This window comes from Carassius auratus, chromosome 30 (genome assembly GCF_003368295.1).
Source record: "Carassius auratus strain Wakin chromosome 30, ASM336829v1, whole genome shotgun sequence".
In the NCBI taxonomy this organism is placed as follows: Eukaryota; Metazoa; Chordata; class Actinopteri; order Cypriniformes; family Cyprinidae; genus Carassius; species Carassius auratus.
Window position 1 is genome coordinate 22,144,383 of NC_039272.1, and position 17,304 is coordinate 22,161,686.

A 17,304-nucleotide genomic window follows, 5' to 3' on the forward strand; every position below is an offset into this window, starting at 1 on the left:
GTCAATTCTGTAATTTCTGTCCATTAAAGTCCATTTCAGCAAAGCTTTGATGGTCCAAAAAGTTCATAAAAGTAATCCATATTGATCAAGCGGTTTACTGTATTTGTGTGTTGATTGTGTTGTTAATACATGAAAAAAAGCTAAAAGCTAAATCTGTTCAGAAAGTAAAGTGATAGTGTCTTTTTAGGAGACTTGGATTAAACCACTCAGGATTTCTTCTACAATCTCTTCATGGACTTTTTGAATTGTTACACGTTTGGGTGAAAGGACTTTCAGAGGAACAACATTCTCAGGTTTTGAAGATGAACAAAAGTCTCATAGGCTTGGAACGACATGATAGTGGAAACCTGAGGGCAGAAGTTTAATTTAATTAATTTAAGTTTAAGTGAATTATCCCTTTAAAGGAATAGTTCACCCCCAAAAAAATCTAACAAAAAGTTGTTTCAAACCTGTGCAAGTTTCTTTCTTCTGTTTAACATACTTTCTGAAGATGGAAGTCAACAGGGACCAGAAACTATTAGGTTACCAACATTATTCAAAATATCTTGTTTTGTGTTTAGCAGGAGAAAGAACAACTGAGGGTCAGTAAATGATGACGGACGGAATTGGTGAACTATCCCTTTAAGCACAACAGATTCATTACTGATTTCTATTCATTTATAATGGTCTTTCAAAAACAGACATTTTTGACAAGTTTATTTATTGCAATGGATTTATTGCAAATACTAGAGACAATTCTAAAACCTTCACAATCACAAAGTAGTTTTTGGTCCCCAAGTCAACATTCAGAAAATACATAGAAGCAGGTAAAAAGGTTTATATGTGAACATGATTTGTTACTGCTGAGTGAAGTTTTGAATTGTTAGCTCTATGCTACTTATATATGCCATAGACCACGGAGTACTACACAAGTGCATAATACACACATTTCCTATTATCTGCAGTCAACAGCATAAAGACATAGAGCTAAACTAACACTGAGAACTTAAAGGAGAACCACCTCCAGCACTCAGTATTAATGGTTCAGCTAGTGTTGAGGAACAGCCAGAGGAGAATTATAAATTAAAAGTGAGGTCTAGGATTTAGGTAAGTGGTGTTTAATAAGTTCTAGGAAGGAGAGGTATTCCCACAAACAGATCTTGGTCATAACAATCATTCACTTTCTGAGTCTTCAGAATCAAGGGCACCCTGCCGATAAAGACGACACGTGGGCAGCAAACACAGTGGTCATGATCAGTAAAATCCTGCATCCAACTGGAGAAGAAAAATACATTTGATTTACAAATGTAAACGTACATAAATTTAATAGTTCAGATTAGGGTTAAAATCTCTCATTTTATCAAACTATTACACTCATATTAATAGAAATAGAGGGATAATAGCGATTTGCAAAAATATTCACCATTCAGGCTGCGGAAACATCAAACTATAAGTATGTGGTATCTATAAGAAAATATTTTTAGTCAAGGGCAGTTCTCTGTTTTCAGCTCTATTGCCTCTTGATTTAATACACCATTCCAGGTCCCAGGAATATACATTTACATTATTTCATAAAATCCTCTAGATAGGCACATTTGGTACTTCAAGCTATTCCTGACATTTTTTTCAGAGGGTGCTAAAGGCTCAGTCGGGGTCGGAAACTCTGTAGTGATCTGTTTCCGTGTCACAGAAAAGCGTGACCTCGGCTCTGCAAAACAAAATAAGCGAAAACAGCCATTTTGTCTCATTCGTCGATGTACTTCCATCAACTTCCTTCATGGTCATCCAGCAGCTGCTCTGAACTAATAGAAATGGATGAAAACCGCTCCTCAAAATTAAGGAAAGGGTGGTTGTAATCTTTCTCGAGCATTTTCTTCCAGACTTTCACTGAGAAGATAGAAACAGATTAAAAAGAGTAACGAGTGAGTGGATAATTAAATATAATTTAAAATAAGTTTTCACGTCACATATTTAATGATGCTTTCAAAACTCCTTTCAGGCTGATTATTCAATCAATAATTGGCTATTTTGTGATTTGCCATTTACTCTTATTTTACAGTAAAATATATTTTATTTATTCCTGTGAACACAGTAGAATTTTCAGCAGCCATTTCTCCAGCCTTCAGTGTCACATGATCCTTCAGAAATCACTTTAAATCTGTTTATATACGTATATTTTATTAACTAAAATAAAAGAGCTGGGGAAGTTTCTGAAACTTGGTTGCTTTGACACGGAGTGACCCAGCAGCTTAGTTATTCATTTACATATTTAACAGTTAATGGAGTAGTTTAACAAAATAGTTAACTAAAAGGATAATGAAATTGCAGTACTGCATGCAAAAGCAATAAATTCATGCTATTTTTAAGTCTTTATATTTAGGACGTACTGTACTCGGGCTCTTCAGTTCCAGAAGGTTCTCCTGACGGCTCCACCTCCTCCTGCTCCTCCTGCTCTTCCTGTGATACAGCCTCCAGATTTGCAATCATCACCTCATAGGCCTTCCTGGCCTCAGCCGATAACTCAATCATTTTGTGATAGTGGTCCTGTGGCCATCAAATACACCGAAATCAGCAAAGTGCACCAATCGATTACAATTGGAAACAATATCATGACATATTTACTGTAATGCCATTCAAGATTCTTCACAAACATCTGAAAGGATGAAGTCTTACTCAATAACGGAAAGATTTTTACCACAACTAACACTACTCACCTGTGCCCCATCATAGTTAAAGATGCCCACCAAGCTAACAGGCACAGCTTTATTAACACAGCGGCCCAGCGCCTTCCTTGACAAGGCAAACACAAACGGGACGCCCTGATCCCGGCATGTGTCGATGATCGTGTGAAGAGCCTCGTCTAGACCGCCTACATCAACACACCAGGCAATCCGTCAGCAACAATGAACCAAAATGTGAGTTTGCTGCTGTAAATTGACTCTACCTTTGGACTGAATGCGTTCACAGTTGGGCGAGATGATTACGCACTTGACCTTCCTGAGTTTGAGGTGTTTCAGCACCTCTCGTAGGCCCATGACCAGCCTGCGCTTCATCCTGGCCTTCATGGGGTCTTTCTGATAAAGACGATCCTGAAACCTCACCAGCTCCTTCAGTAAGCTGCTCACACATTCATCTACATCTTTCCTAAGCACTTGGTTGCAGTAGCTGTTGAATTAGCAAAAATCAATGTTATCAATTAATAAATGTCAATAAATAACAATAATAATAATATTAATAATTTTACATTTTACAATAAGGTTCAAGATGTTAACTACATTAACAAACTAAAGCATTTATTGATGTCAGTTAATATTTATTTGAACATTTACTAATGCATTATTAAAATCAAAGTTATATTTGTTGATACAATGAACAGTTGTAGTTTTATTAATTAACATTCACAAAGATTAATAAACACTGTAACAACTGTATTGCTCCTTGTTAGTTAACATCAACTAATGAACCTTATTGTAAAGTGTCTGAATAATAATAATTATTATAGTTCTTATTATTGTTGTTCTTTTGTTGTTGCTGTTGTTCAAAATTATTATTTTTGTTGTTATTATAACTACTCAATTTGATCATCACCAGAAAATAAGGCATCCATTTAAACACATTTGAGAAACAAAACAAAAAAACTAGAAAAAGCAAAAAAATAAAATAAAATACAAAAATAAAACAAAACAAATGTGATGTTCTTACTCTCTGAACTTCCTGCTGTGGATTTTAGGAAGACTGGGATTGGAATTAGGATTCCAGGATTTTAGTGTTCCATTTTCTGAAATGCTTTCATCCAACTTGTGATGAGTCGGTGAACCAGGCTGGCCACTCTCGGACTCCTCCGTACCAACGAGTTCAGGGTTGTCATCTATATCTGATACAGATTATGACAATTTCATTCTGCTTATCAGAAAAACACTGAAGCTAGACAACACCAAAACATCTCATATTCGGATCACATGCGAGTACATTACAGTGCTGTGTTTCATACCTGTGTGAAGATCTTGGTCATGGTCAGCAATGCTGGTTTCAGAAGGATTCTCACTAGTACTAGTTTCCTTTTCTCCAGCCTCGGCTGCCTCTCGGGCCGGGTCTCTCTCCTCCAGCAGGCGGTTCTGTTTCCTTTCCTCTCTCTCCCGAAGAATGACCTCAAGGGTTCAAATAGCAAAACAGCTTTAAGAATGCTGATCAAAAACAGACTCAGAATTCACAAGAAAAAACGGTTTAAAAAGGTTGTATTCGATAACACCAGTGGCACAGAAATCACACAGTGAAACTTTAAGTGGACACTGGACTCACTCTTTTGAGCGGTGTTGGTTTTTTGGCCTTGGGAACTTCTCGCTGTTTCCCCTTCTTCACTGACGGACAGGTGGAGTCCAGCGGGTTGTGCGGTGTCTTCTCTTGCTGCCTCGACTTTTTCGGAACGGTAGGTTCTTTGTGGACTACAGGGAGAGCTCCTCCAACTAACAAACCAATAATATTAATTATAATATTGTCCTACAAAGAGCATCCACTAATATTTTTCAGCCAAATACCTGAAAGTGTTAGTGGTCGCTGGTCTTGTTTGGACTTCTGAGACTGTTGCTTCTCCTCAAGAACGGCCAGCATGTTTCCAAGGTCAAGCTTTACAGGAACCTTTGACTTCTTCTGACTAGTCTGCTGAGATGAGATGGGATATGAAACCATTACAATGTGTGACCATCCCATTTCTTCGAGGAAACATTTAGTCATTCATTTTATATTCGGATTACACGTCAACTGTACATCCTTTCAGATTAGATGGGGTTTAAACAGCGCACTGGAAACACACACCAACCTGTGTTTTCTTAGGGTCACTGGACGCAGAAGTGGATGTAGTGCCTTTGCGTAAGGACAAACCCTCTTTTTGTGCTACTGAATGTCCTTTCAGTTCCTGAATTAATATAATTATAGATGATACAATAAACATGTGCAAAACTAACGAAGATTTAATATGAACTGCTGACATGAAGAGGTGCTCAGGTCAAACAAATGAACTCACAAATGCAAGTGACAGGTCTGGAAACTCTTCTTCGTCCTATAAAACAAAAAAACAACACTTAACTTAAACATGAAACTTATAAAATCTAATTTCAGAAAATATAAAATCACACGTCATTCAGATTTTACCTCAAACTTCGGAGGCTCCTGCTGTATCTGATGTTCCTCTAAGGTCTCATCTGTGTTTTCAGATGCAATTTTAGATTTCTTCTTTTTCTTCCTCTTCTTCTTTTCTGTTTTCTGTTCTACTGGCTGTGTAGTTAAATCCTCCTAGACACAGTAATAAGGTGAAAATTGTGTCTATTTTGTATAGTACATCTTGAAAATACTGATCAGCAATGCCGCCGTTTACCTCAGACAGTGTGCTGGCTTTGAGGCTTTTCTGGATGACTCTGGGAGGCTGAGAGGCAACGTTTGCCCAGGACTGAGCAGAAGATCCAGTGGGACTGGATACTAGACTGTCCTGATCTAAATCAAATTAGGGTTTAAACAATTTGATACATTAAATTTTTTTAGTATTGATTCTTAACTTAAAAATCTAATTTACAACCCACTTCTGTAATGTGATGCATTTCCCAGTGAAACGGAATATTCAAAAAGGAAAACAACGTTTTCCCTTAAACAACTACAAACTGCAAAATAACGGTTTGTTATTAGTCATGTCATAAAGATCTTCTTTATGACCTGAACACACATGGACTGCACATCAATGTGATAATTATTAGTGAGAAACTGTCTTTAAGCCCTGAGTTTCAGAGATAGGGTTGTGTCAATGAAAACGTATAGGAGAAATGTTGAAATTAATGAAATTACCCCCCCCCCCCACAATTTACAATAACACTAGCATGCTGCTTTCACAAAATACAAGCATACTGTACAATTACAACAGAATACAGTGCATCCACTGGGGTATCCTCATTTTGTTGTTACAGCCTTATTCTAAAATGAATGAATTAAATTCATTATTTTCATCAGAATTCTACAAACAATACCCCATAATGACAATGTGAAAGTAGTTTGTTTGAAATCATGTTGTTATTATGGGGTATTGTTTGTAGAATTTGGAGGAAAATAATGAATTGAATCCGTTTTTGAATAAGGCTGTAACGACAAAATGTGGAAAAAGTTAAGCTCTGTGAATACTGTCTTGATGCACTGTATATAACTATCCAATTTACAGCACCTTTATAAACTGAATAAAAACACATCTGATGTGCATCCTTTATTCATCATTATGCAGAAGTTCAAAAATTTTGCTGAACTTAGGTACATAGCTCTGATTAAAGCACCTGGCATCATAATTACAAGTTCCCAACTCCTAAATATGACGACTTGAACATATCATAAGACAAAGAAAGATGTGCATTGAGAAAACGGATTGATTTCTGAAGAATGTTTGCAGATCTTCACCTGCTGTGACAGCTGTGGACATGTCACACTTTCCACTGGGTGGGACTTGCTGTGCTGACTTGGTTCTTCGCTTTGGTACATTCTAAAAAATAATTTGTAAAGTTTAATTGAGGCTGTAAAGCCAGCACATGTTACTAAACAGCTTGTGCTTTAACAGAACAATGTGTTCTTTGGCCCAAATCATCATGCATGAAGGTTACCTTACAGATGGGTGCCGGTGAACTCTGATGCTCCGCTGGCATGACTGAACCAGCACAGACCCATGCTTCCTGGTGCAGCGACGCTACTGTAGGGTTGCTCAGTGGGATATCACCTAATTCAGGGAAATCAGCAAGTTTCATTTCAAATGTGCTACTACAGGAAATGGCTGATTTGGCTCTCTCTGCGGGGTTTGGGGAAGGTTTGGTCCCTCTGTAACCTGAAAGCAGAAACAAATCATCCACTTATGACCCAATCAGGACATTATTATTAAAAGGCTTCTTAAAGGGAACAAGCACCTCTGTCTGTTGATCTCCTGCTGATTCTTTTGTCCTGAGAGGAAGGCTCAGCTCTGTTGTCCTTCAGTATCTGAGAGATTGAAAAACTTTATTAGGCTTTCAAATGTGAAGCATTGTATAGAATCAAATCATCCAAATGGCCATGAAAGAATCAGACCTTTCCAGTTTGCTTGTTTGAACCATCGTTGAGACCACGGTGGGTTTTGGGACTAGCGCTCTTGTTGGTTTGAGAGCTGCTGTTGTTGATGTGTGTCCTTGGGGTTGTGTCATGCTGATTGTCCACTGATCTCTGCCTTCTCTTGAACCAGTCATCTGGTGACGACTGGCATGTCTTGTTTTTATATGGAGCTCTGTGTAAAGATGCAATAAAGATAAAAACCAATAACCGATAAAAAATCTAGTCAAAACTAGTACAGTTTTTGATTGTTGTTCTTTATTGGAAAATTGAAAGCAACTGATAAAATAGCTTTTAAAATTGAAGACAAGAAGGATTGTGACACTTTTTTGCTGTCAAATGGTAGCAGAAAATATTCATAGTTAAGATGTAGCTCACCAAAAATGTTAAATTCTGTCATCATTATTTACTGTCATGTTGTTCCAAATCCATAAGACTTTGGTTAATCTTAGAAACATACATAAGGTAAAAATACCTTTAATGAAACGGTATCAATGACTTGCAAGTAAAAAGGTTGACAAAGGAGCTGTAAGACAAGTCCAAACTTAATCAAAAGTCCTGTGTAGAGTTATGTTTGCTTTTTATAATGAACAGGTTTTATTTATTATTAGTTTTCAATGATAAACCAATATCCCATGGGACTGGAATGCAACAACATAAAGGTGAGAAAATTATGACTTTTTTTTTTTTGATCTGATGAACTACAATTGTTTTACATTTTCAAAAAATGGTTCAGGAAAGTGGGTAATTGTGGCCACGATCTACTAATAAATTCCCTCTTTTTAATATATATATATATATATATATATATATATATATATTTTTTTTTTTTTTTTTAGTTCAAATTACAAAATCAATTCAAAATCTAAATCAGTTGGTCGTGTCCGGGTCTCCCTGGGGAAGTGAAGTTAGTTCTGAAAGTCTGTCACATCTGCAGAAAGCACTTGGTTAGATAGTTTATATAATGCAAAGAAATTCACACATTTGAAGTATCCCAACACTTTTTGAGGCTTTTGCTGGAACACAAATCTAAATAGATTGATGAAACAATTCTCAATGCTGGCTGTCTCCGACTGGTAAATAAAGTCAAATAAATAAATAAAGTGGTGATAAAGATTCCACATGGTCAGTTATTTGTACCTTTTTAAATGATCCTCCATTTTGTCTTGCTGTGGAAGGCTATGAATCAAACGACTTGAGAGGATCCCAAACCCCAGCCTTCATCATCTGTGAGCACAGACAGGTTCAAAGCACAGACTGGTGAGAAGACAACATGCTTGAGCTGAAATGAAGCTGAATAAATACAACAATCCATCACTGTATGGATTGCACAAATCTGCGTTTAAACAAACGATGCTGAAACTATGTGTTAATGACAAATAATGACGCAGCAACCAAATGAAAGACTAAACAGCGCTCAGTAGACAGTCTTATGTCATAATCCACTACCAAAGTCACTTTCAGCACCAATGGTTCAAACACGGTTTAATATTAGTTACACAAAGACGTTTATTATTTTAAGAGTTCATGAGTAAATGTACATAAGTTCAGGCTTTTGCAGGACTGCTGTCGTAATGGAGATGATATTGGATCGGTTAGCAGCCAGCTACGATATCGTGCAAACTTCTCTGATTCAAACATAAACATGTGAGATTAAACCTTACATGTTAAACAACATGACAGAGGGTCAGTGTGTCACATGTTTAGCCGTCGACAGCTTTCAGCAGCTCCTCTGTGTCGGGTTTACAAACCATATGGGATTTCTAGATAGCTCGTGTAAGACATCTGACCTAGTGTAAACACAGTCAATATGGTAAACTATGTAAAAAAAAAAATAATAATAAAAAAGTGAAATATATCATACCTTCTGGCCTACAGAAAACTCCATTTTAAAAATACGTATTCCGGTAGGTTGAGGTGTAAAACTGGTAGGCCAAATAATTAAAGATTAAGCTCAAAGTTGACAACCAGATCAGTTAGTGCAGGGACTTTTATTTTGAAGAGTGTTCTGATAGTAAGAACTCAACATACGGGTTACAGTGTGAGGTAAAATTTAGTTGACGACCTGCTTAAAATATTGAAGTGAAATTATATTTTATAATATTTAATGTTCTACGAAAAGATTTTTATTATTTTGTATTATTATTAAACTTATTTAATTTTCTCAGCATCTAAAACAAACCTAGTAAAATGTTATCTTCAGGCAAATAATGTTTTGGGAGGTGATTCTGAACTGTAAATACATGAAATGTAAACAATAGTTTAGTGTCTTTAAGAAATAATTTAATTAGGTAACGTTACAATTTCAATGTCAAAACATCTAAACTGTAAAAATATTTTTAAATAACACAGATTATTGGAGTGCGTTTACAATATTATTTCTACAACTATATACAAAATGCTAATAAATAAAATATTTACAAATTAAAACACTAATATAATTGCTTGTATATTTTTAGGTCTTCTTGATATAAAATTACCTAAATTATATTTATAAAAGAAATAAAACATTCTAGTTGACAGTCATCTTTATTTTGGTTTTAGAAATATGATTGAAAAGATACATTCAGTACATATAATATATGTACTTATATACATATAATATATATGTGTGTGTTTATGCAGCAATATTAACCAAATATATAATCTCATTCTTATGAAACAGAAGCACAGACATTTGTATCTGTTGAAGAAGTGTTCTAAAAATACATTCATAAAATATTGTTCTACTATTTACAGTCTGTTGTCTTTTAACAGTGAAATAAACCATTTTCATGAGCACAAGTTATTTTTATTATTATTTTCTTTCATTGTTAACACTTTACTTAGAGGAACTTTCTTCAGTGGGCTTTAATGCTTTCAGAAAGGAAAAAGAGGTCTGGCCACTGATCTGTATGGAAAGACTCTGTTATAGATCAGTGGGTCTGACCCTCTCAGGACACAAGAGTGAATCATAAAACTCTCAATCTCATTCCTCCTTCTCTCTCCTCAGCCGACTGCAACAAACAAAAGTACAGATTGATTTGTTTACACAATTAATTATGTTAATATACATACATATACATACTGTATATATAAATACACACACACACACACAGACACACATTTATTTAACTTTTTTTTTTTTGACCTGAAGAAGCCACAATAGGGCCCAGTGCTTGAGCTAAAGATCCAAGACTCCGAAGGATTCCCATTACAGATCCCTTCTGACTGGCTGAGCTAACAAACCAACATAGACATCAATACTACAAATACTGTGAGACAGACAGTTCACTGAAAAATACAAATTCGGTCATCATTTGGAATCGTTGCAGCATAGTAACCAAAACTACTCATAACCCTACTCATAAAAATATATTCCTTTGTAAACCATTCGTCTAAAATCTACAAAATGGTTAAGCTTATGAAAATAAATCTTAGGTGAAACAAGACAAAAAAAAATCCCACTGTGTCGAGACAATTGAAAGGCATGGAACAACAATAGCAGTAGCTGAATTATATAATTATCAATTAAAATATTAATACACAAAAATAAAAGTAAATATTTATTTGGATGCTGATAATAATAATAATAATAATAATAATAATAAGATTCCAATGAGCAAGAACGCTTCAATTAGTGATATTATTGCCTGAAACACAAACATATGGAAACAAAAACGTAACAGGCCTTTGAGTAGTTAATCATAAAAACCTTTCAGAGTTCCAAGAAAATTGCAATAGAATGTGAATTGGCTCGTGATCCAGTAATGCATGAAAGAGTTTACCAGGCTAACAGTCTGGATCTGATGACCTGGTTTGATCCTGCGGGCATATCCACCTGGATCACTGCCATGGTAATGCCAATGAAAAAATACATCTTCCCCTGCTCATGCTACGACGGAAGAAGACAAGGGTTTCACTAGACTGCTCTATGACACACACACACAATGATACCAGTATGTCACGTTTCTGATTAAGCAAAACACGTCTGTGCACGAGTGAATTGGTAAATTTAAATTGTATATTATCCCAGGTGTTAGCTACACCTTCCTTCAATCCTTATCCTCTTTAACCCCATTGTGGTTGTTTTTGCTATATAATAAATTATCCGAAAACTTCCTTGTTCCTAATTCCTACATACTGTACATATAAACCCACAAGCTGTTTTTTTACAACTTCCGGAGTCACGTCTCATGGTTTAATTGGGACATTAACTCAAAATTGATTAGCTAGGTTTCCTACAGAAAGTTTATCAGTTGAAGACAATGTTGCTCTAAATTATGTTACAATTTGAAAGCTGTTGTGTAAGCAGCTGACATGTAGAAGCAGTAACCACAGGCTTTTGTAGAGGTTGCTGGAAGTTGTGATGTTCAGAGTTGACATGTTTGCTGGAGATTCAGGCCTTACCTGGAAAATTGGAAGCGCTGATGTGTCAGAAAACTCAAGTGAATTCCAACCCAGAGAACAGAAACAGATATGTGAAGTAAACCAATCCAAGCACCTTAAGATTTTGCATTTCTATTGCGGGTAAAAAGTCAAACAATAATCAATTTATTGCGACAGTTATTCATCCTGATCCAAGTGAACACCTTGAGGTTGGCTGAAAGTTTATGCACTCACTTTGTTCAGATGGTAGATTCTCTGTTCTTTTCACAGCAGTGAAACTGAAAAGTGCAACAGGGTGAAGAAGATCTCCAGATTGTTGAATACCTGAAAACTCTGATGTCCCCCCGAGTCATGAAAAACATTCATTACATTCATTATTTAAGACAATGCTGTAAACAATTACAACAAGTGCTGTCAAACGATTAATCGCATTCAGAATAAAAGTTTTTTGTTTACATAATATATGAGTGTTTACTGTGTATATTTATAATGTAAATATGAATACAAACAAATGCATTTATATTTAACAATAACATGTTATGTTTAGATATTAAATATATTTATACAAAATATACAAATATAATAATATAAATATATAAATGTATATACATGTAAATATTTACAAAATATATTCATAAGAAATAAACACAGTACACACACATATGTAAGTAAACTAAAACTTTTATTTTGAATGTGATCAATTGTTTGACAGCACTAATTACAACTAAACTGAAGTCTATTAAGGAAGTGATTATATTTAAAGTCACAATGTGACTTTTTGTAAAGTTTGTCTGACCTTTTGTAAAGTTTCTGGCAGCATGAAGAAAATAAAAAGCAGGTCTGCTAAAGAAAAAAGGACAGCCAGCATGACAGGGCCCTGATAAAACACCTCAGTGTCTTTGAATCTTAGAGCAAAGTATGCTCCCATTAATGGACCCAATGTGAACCCCGAGGAAAAGGAAAACACAAATCATTGCCTGACAAAAGAAGAAAGTCGAACATAATATTCAAATTATTTCAAAGATAAAAGCTTAACATGTCAAAATTGCCCTGAAAACATAAACTGCTGATAATGGTGACCATAACTCACCATTCCCTTGTTTCTTGCTTCAGGGCAAGGCAGGTCCGCAACAATAGAAGTACACAGGCTGACATTCCCTTTACAAATTCTTCCAACCACTCGACACAGCAGAAAAATGGTCAAACTGTGAGAGAAAGCCCAGATGTCAAGAGACCTACCTGCAAACCAAGCACAATAGAACTCGGATCTACAAAACATGAAAGCCTGTTTCAGCCATGGAATAAAAAAAATAAAGACAATTACGACTCTTCATCTCACAATTTAGACTTTGATTAGGAGTTTATACTTAAAGATGCAGTAGGTAACTTTTGTAAAAATGTATTTATTTATTTTTTTACATATTTGTTAAACCTGTCATTATGTCCTGACAGTAGAATATGAGACAGATGTATTTGTGATGACATCAAAACTGCGGATCACCTGTTCTTTCATTGCAAGTATGTGGATGCTTTATGGTCTGATATTCATGACTGGCTTTACCCAAAGATACGTTACCTGATCAACTTCACCCTAAAAGACATTGTCTATGGACTTGTAATGAATAATAACAAAGATAATTTTCTGGTCAATAGCATCCTTATGCTGGGAAAAGTTTATATTCATAAATCCAGATTCTTGAAAGTTAAACCAGCCTTTTATGCATTTCATAATGAGTTTATTTTGTATTCAAAAGCACTTAAAATGATGAAAAGGAAAAATGCAATACGCATGTTTACTACTAATATGGATTATGATTTACAAGAAAAACCCTAGCCCCACTCCTAGATTATTATTTAAAAAAAATTATTCCCTCTTTCCTTTTGTTCTCTCTCTTTCTGTTGTATGTAGATGCACCTATTCTATTCTGTACATTGTAATGTGAAGATGTATTGATTTGGCCAAGTTGTTTGTACATTAATGTTTGTTCAAAAAAAAAGAAAAAAAGTCCATATTAGACTGCTGATTTCCTGCAGGGATGGGCAGTATTTCAAAAACATGTATTTGATATACTATTTTGTATTTTACATACCTTTGGAAAAAATCGAATGTATTTATTCTGAGTAATTTTTAGTTTTTAGTATTTTTGTACTTGTGGATACAGGAATTCAGCAGTCTAATAAAGAGGTTGATTGGCAAAAAGTATTTTATGTATACTGTTGACTGTGATATTTCTGTACATGTAATCTTACACTGGAGCTTACAAATATTGAATATGATGATAGAAAACGTACAGTAGAATAAACGGAACCATTCGAAAAACAAACGTTTCAGGGGAACGGGACGTCGTCGCACACAACGTAAAGGACTTCAAACGGCTGTCACAGAGCGCTGTAAGTTCAATAGACATGACTGATTTACAAACGATTCAACGAAGAAAGAAGATTTAACATATTAGCAAAGCTTGTTGCTGCTTGCAACACCATTGATTAGTCAATAAGATACATTTAATTGGTCATAGCCAAGTTTAAGTGTAACACAAGCAGCATAACATTGAATATCTAATAAAAATGTATTAAGTTTGACTAAACTTACAGAATACCGGCACACGGAATTACAAGGAAAAAAAAGCCTTATTCAGTCAACATGACATTTTCATGACTCGTCAGTAATCTGTATTGAATACTGTGTATTGTATCTCTGCTGTTTGTATTGTCAGGTTCATTGTTCCTGAAGAGCTCCCTCATCTGCACATGAATAAGAATACAATGAAGCGCCTCTCTACTTTGCTGTCATGACATCTCTAGCTAAAAGTTGGCCATGACAGCTCAACAGACAAGATGATGTCCACCAGACTGCTGGCACTGCTTCAGCCACATGCAGTGAGGAGGAGTCTGCCACAGATCTGCTCTGCCCGTCTGTCATGTCTCAGAAGGCAGCATGAAAACATCACCACATCCTTCTGTCAGCCCCGATCCTGCTTTAACAAAAGTGACGATCACAAACAGAGAACATGGCCTCCTTCACTGCCAGGTCACAGCTGTGGTAGAAGGTACTTCAGCCTCACTCCTGCTGGGATTGTGAACGCAGCCCCGGCGTCCGTTCAGCCGTACCTCCGATTAATGAGACTGGACAAACCCATAGGTGAGCTGAACTCACGTGTCACAGAGTTGTTTTCCAGGATGTCATTTTGGTTGCAACTTAAGCTGTTTTTTTTTTCAGTAAGATATGAATGGTTGTGTTGTTGTAGGAACGTGGCTGCTGTATCTGCCTTGTACGTGGAGTATTGGGCTGGCAGCAGACCCGGGATGCCTTCCTGATCTGGGCATGCTTGTGCTCTTCGGGGTGGGAGCTTTGCTTATGAGAGGAGCAGGATGCACAATCAATGACATGTGGGATAAAGACTTCGACAAGAAGGTAAGAGTACGTACATAGAAGTAAATTGATTGTTCCTTGAGTTATGTTCTTCCTTTTGTCACAGAAAGTCAACTTTTTGCTTCATTTATTAAGAACATTCAACGGGGTGGATATTTATTCCACTAGTGGTCTAAATTTCATCTTTGCCATTTTCTCATTTGGACCAAGCCTAACATATCTCCTGATCTTACCTAGGTCAGTGTGTCAAAGGACTTGGGCGATTTTGCTGTAACATTGGTCATAAACAATATCAGATAATAATAATAATAATTTTCTCACCCTCATGTCATTTCCAACCTGTATGATATTATTTATATAAAACAAAAGGAGATATTTTTTCTTTTTTAAAAAGTAGATTTTTTTTTGCAACAATGCCATAAAAAACTATTTTGGGATCCCAAAAGAACCTCTCATTGAACATTTCTTAAAGGGATAGTTCAATCCAAAATTAACATTTTATCATCATTTACTCACTCTCATGTCCAAACCTGTATTCTTATGTTGAACATAGAAGAAGATATTTTGAAGACTGCTGGTAATGTAGCAGTTGTTGTGGGTGATCTATTCCTTTAAAAGTACAGTTTTAATAATCCAAAACCTTTTTCTTTTAAAGACTCTCTTGTGCAATGAAAAGTTTCCATGAAAGTTAAAGGTTCTTGATGGACCCATAGATGCCAATGAAGAACCTTTATATTTTAAAGAATGTAGTTTATAGAAGGAAGAAAGTTGGTATGAATGTTCACGGATGTGGGTCAAGCTGAATCTTGAAAAGGTGGGTCAAATGATTGCTACAGCTAGACTGTTTAACAAGGTTCAGGAAAGAAAGCAGACCACCTGGATTTGATCTCGGCTGCTGTTGGAATCTGATGTTGGGATGTGTCATATCTTTGGTAGGTGTCAAGGACAGCCACTCGCCCCATTGCATCAGGGGAGATTACATCGTTTAAGGCTCTGGTTTTCCTCGGAGGCCAGCTGAGTTTAGCACTGGGGGTTCTTTTCTGCCTCAATTACTACAGGTGCTTTATATTTTACAGTATTTTTACACCATATTTTTGGTCACTTAGTTTAGGACAACTTCTCACCATTAACTATTATTTACGACTTTTACCTCAAACTTCTAATTTGCTGCTTATTAATAGTAAAGTAGTTTTTAAGTTTAGATATGGGATAGAATTAAGGGATCTAAACATGATCATGCAAGCCGTTAATATGTGCTTTCTAAGTACTAATTAATAGCCAGTATGACAGTAATATGCATGCTAATAAGCAACAAGACAACATTTGGGACTAGAGTAAGATTGTAACTTTCAAGTTGATATTATAGTAACATTTATTGTTTTGATATCTTTAAATGTAGACGAAAAGATGACTGCAATTTGTTTCATGGCAACTTAAATTTGACTGACTAATGAACTGTGAATTCGCATCTGTCTCTAGCATAGCTCTTGGAGCCGCCTCTTTGTCACTGGTGGTCACATACCCTCTCATGAAGAGAATCACGTACTGGCCACAGTTTGTTTTAGGTGTGTTGCCATTAATATACTAAAGCACTGCCTCCATATCATTGCTGAATATTTGCTCATTTCTATTTCTAGGACTGAACATTGTGTACATTCGTTGCCCCTGTAGGTCTCACTTTTAATTGGGGTGCTCTTCTGGGCTGGTCTGCTGTGAAGGGATCATGTGACTGGTCCGTGTGTTTACCTCTCTATGTATCTGGTGTCATGTGGACATTGATTTATGACACGATCTATGCCCATCAGGTACAGTATGCGATGCGTTATCACACCCCGACCTAAATCTGTGCCTCGTGAACACTTTGTGATCCATTTTCTCATCTGGAGTAGGACAGAGATGATGATTTAAAAGTGGGCGTGAAGTCTACAGCTCTGAGGTTTCAGGAGAACACCAAACTGTGGCTGGGGGGCTTCACTGGGGCGATGCTGTCAGGGCTGGTTCTAGCAGGAGCTAATGCTGACCAGACTTTGCCCTACTATTGTGCAGTGTGTGCAGTGGCCATTCATCTAGCACATCAGGTGAACAAGATATAGACAGTGGTTGGTAATAAACGCCTGCCTGGGGTTACAAGAAAACAAATGAAGAAAGAAAAAAAACTTGGGTTATTAGTGGTTTAAAAATCTTAATTAACTTACATGATATGCCTTATCAAGTATATGAAAAGAGCGCTTAAATAAATAGAAATTATATTGACCATCATTTATTTTGTGTTCCACAGATCTACACTGTGGACATCAACAGACCTGAGGACTGCTGGAAAAAATTTGCTTCAAACCGAAACCTCGGACTGCTTTTATTTTTAGGAATAGTGACTGGAAACTTGTGGAAAAAGAGAAGCGATCATCAGTATGAAACACAGCTAAACTCCATTTCAAATTAGAATGCATGCTGGTTGTGTGACGTGGAATACCAACACTGATTAA

General features: G+C 36.1%; 2 protein-coding genes and 1 pseudogene across 5 annotated transcripts; 1 reads left to right on the plus strand and 2 right to left on the minus strand.

Annotated features, from left to right (window-relative positions):
- Positions 1-698: 698 nt before the first annotated feature.
- LOC113049653 (selenocysteine insertion sequence-binding protein 2-like) lies at positions 699-9,091 on the minus strand. 4 transcript variants are annotated; one of them, XM_026212182.1, is made up of 19 exons: positions 8,945-9,080; positions 8,745-8,870; positions 8,221-8,307; positions 7,063-7,255; positions 6,906-6,975; positions 6,609-6,826; positions 6,409-6,490; positions 5,351-5,466; positions 5,128-5,268; positions 5,000-5,035; positions 4,796-4,891; positions 4,515-4,638; positions 4,279-4,442; positions 3,971-4,127; positions 3,682-3,853; positions 2,924-3,144; positions 2,694-2,848; positions 2,367-2,523; positions 699-1,866 (listed from the first exon to the last, which is right to left on the minus strand). In XM_026212182.1, the coding sequence occupies exons 3-19, from the start codon at positions 8,238-8,240 to the stop codon at positions 1,745-1,747; spliced, it is 2,244 nt and encodes a 747-aa protein (XP_026067967.1). In that variant the 5' UTR covers positions 8,241-8,307; positions 8,745-8,870; positions 8,945-9,080; the 3' UTR covers positions 699-1,744. The 4 variants fall into 4 exon arrangements, with proteins under 4 accessions (XP_026067967.1, XP_026067969.1, XP_026067966.1 ...); XM_026212184.1 differs by lacking the exon at positions 8,745-8,870 and having other exon boundaries at positions 4,515-4,635; positions 8,945-9,091; XM_026212181.1 differs by lacking the exon at positions 8,745-8,870 and having other exon boundaries at positions 8,945-9,091.
- Positions 9,092-11,403: 2,312 nt separating this feature from the next.
- On the minus strand, positions 11,404-12,782 carry LOC113049970 (major facilitator superfamily domain-containing protein 10-like; annotated as a pseudogene).
- Positions 12,783-13,639: 857 nt separating this feature from the next.
- On the plus strand, positions 13,640-17,293 carry LOC113049658 (4-hydroxybenzoate polyprenyltransferase, mitochondrial-like). The gene is made up of 8 exons (XM_026212192.1): positions 13,640-13,839; positions 14,166-14,590; positions 14,697-14,863; positions 15,758-15,879; positions 16,301-16,386; positions 16,493-16,626; positions 16,711-16,899; positions 17,100-17,293. The coding sequence occupies exons 2-8, from the start codon at positions 14,287-14,289 to the stop codon at positions 17,259-17,261; spliced, it is 1,164 nt and encodes a 387-aa protein (XP_026067977.1). The 5' UTR covers positions 13,640-13,839; positions 14,166-14,286; the 3' UTR covers positions 17,262-17,293.
- Positions 17,294-17,304: the final 11 nt, after the last annotated feature.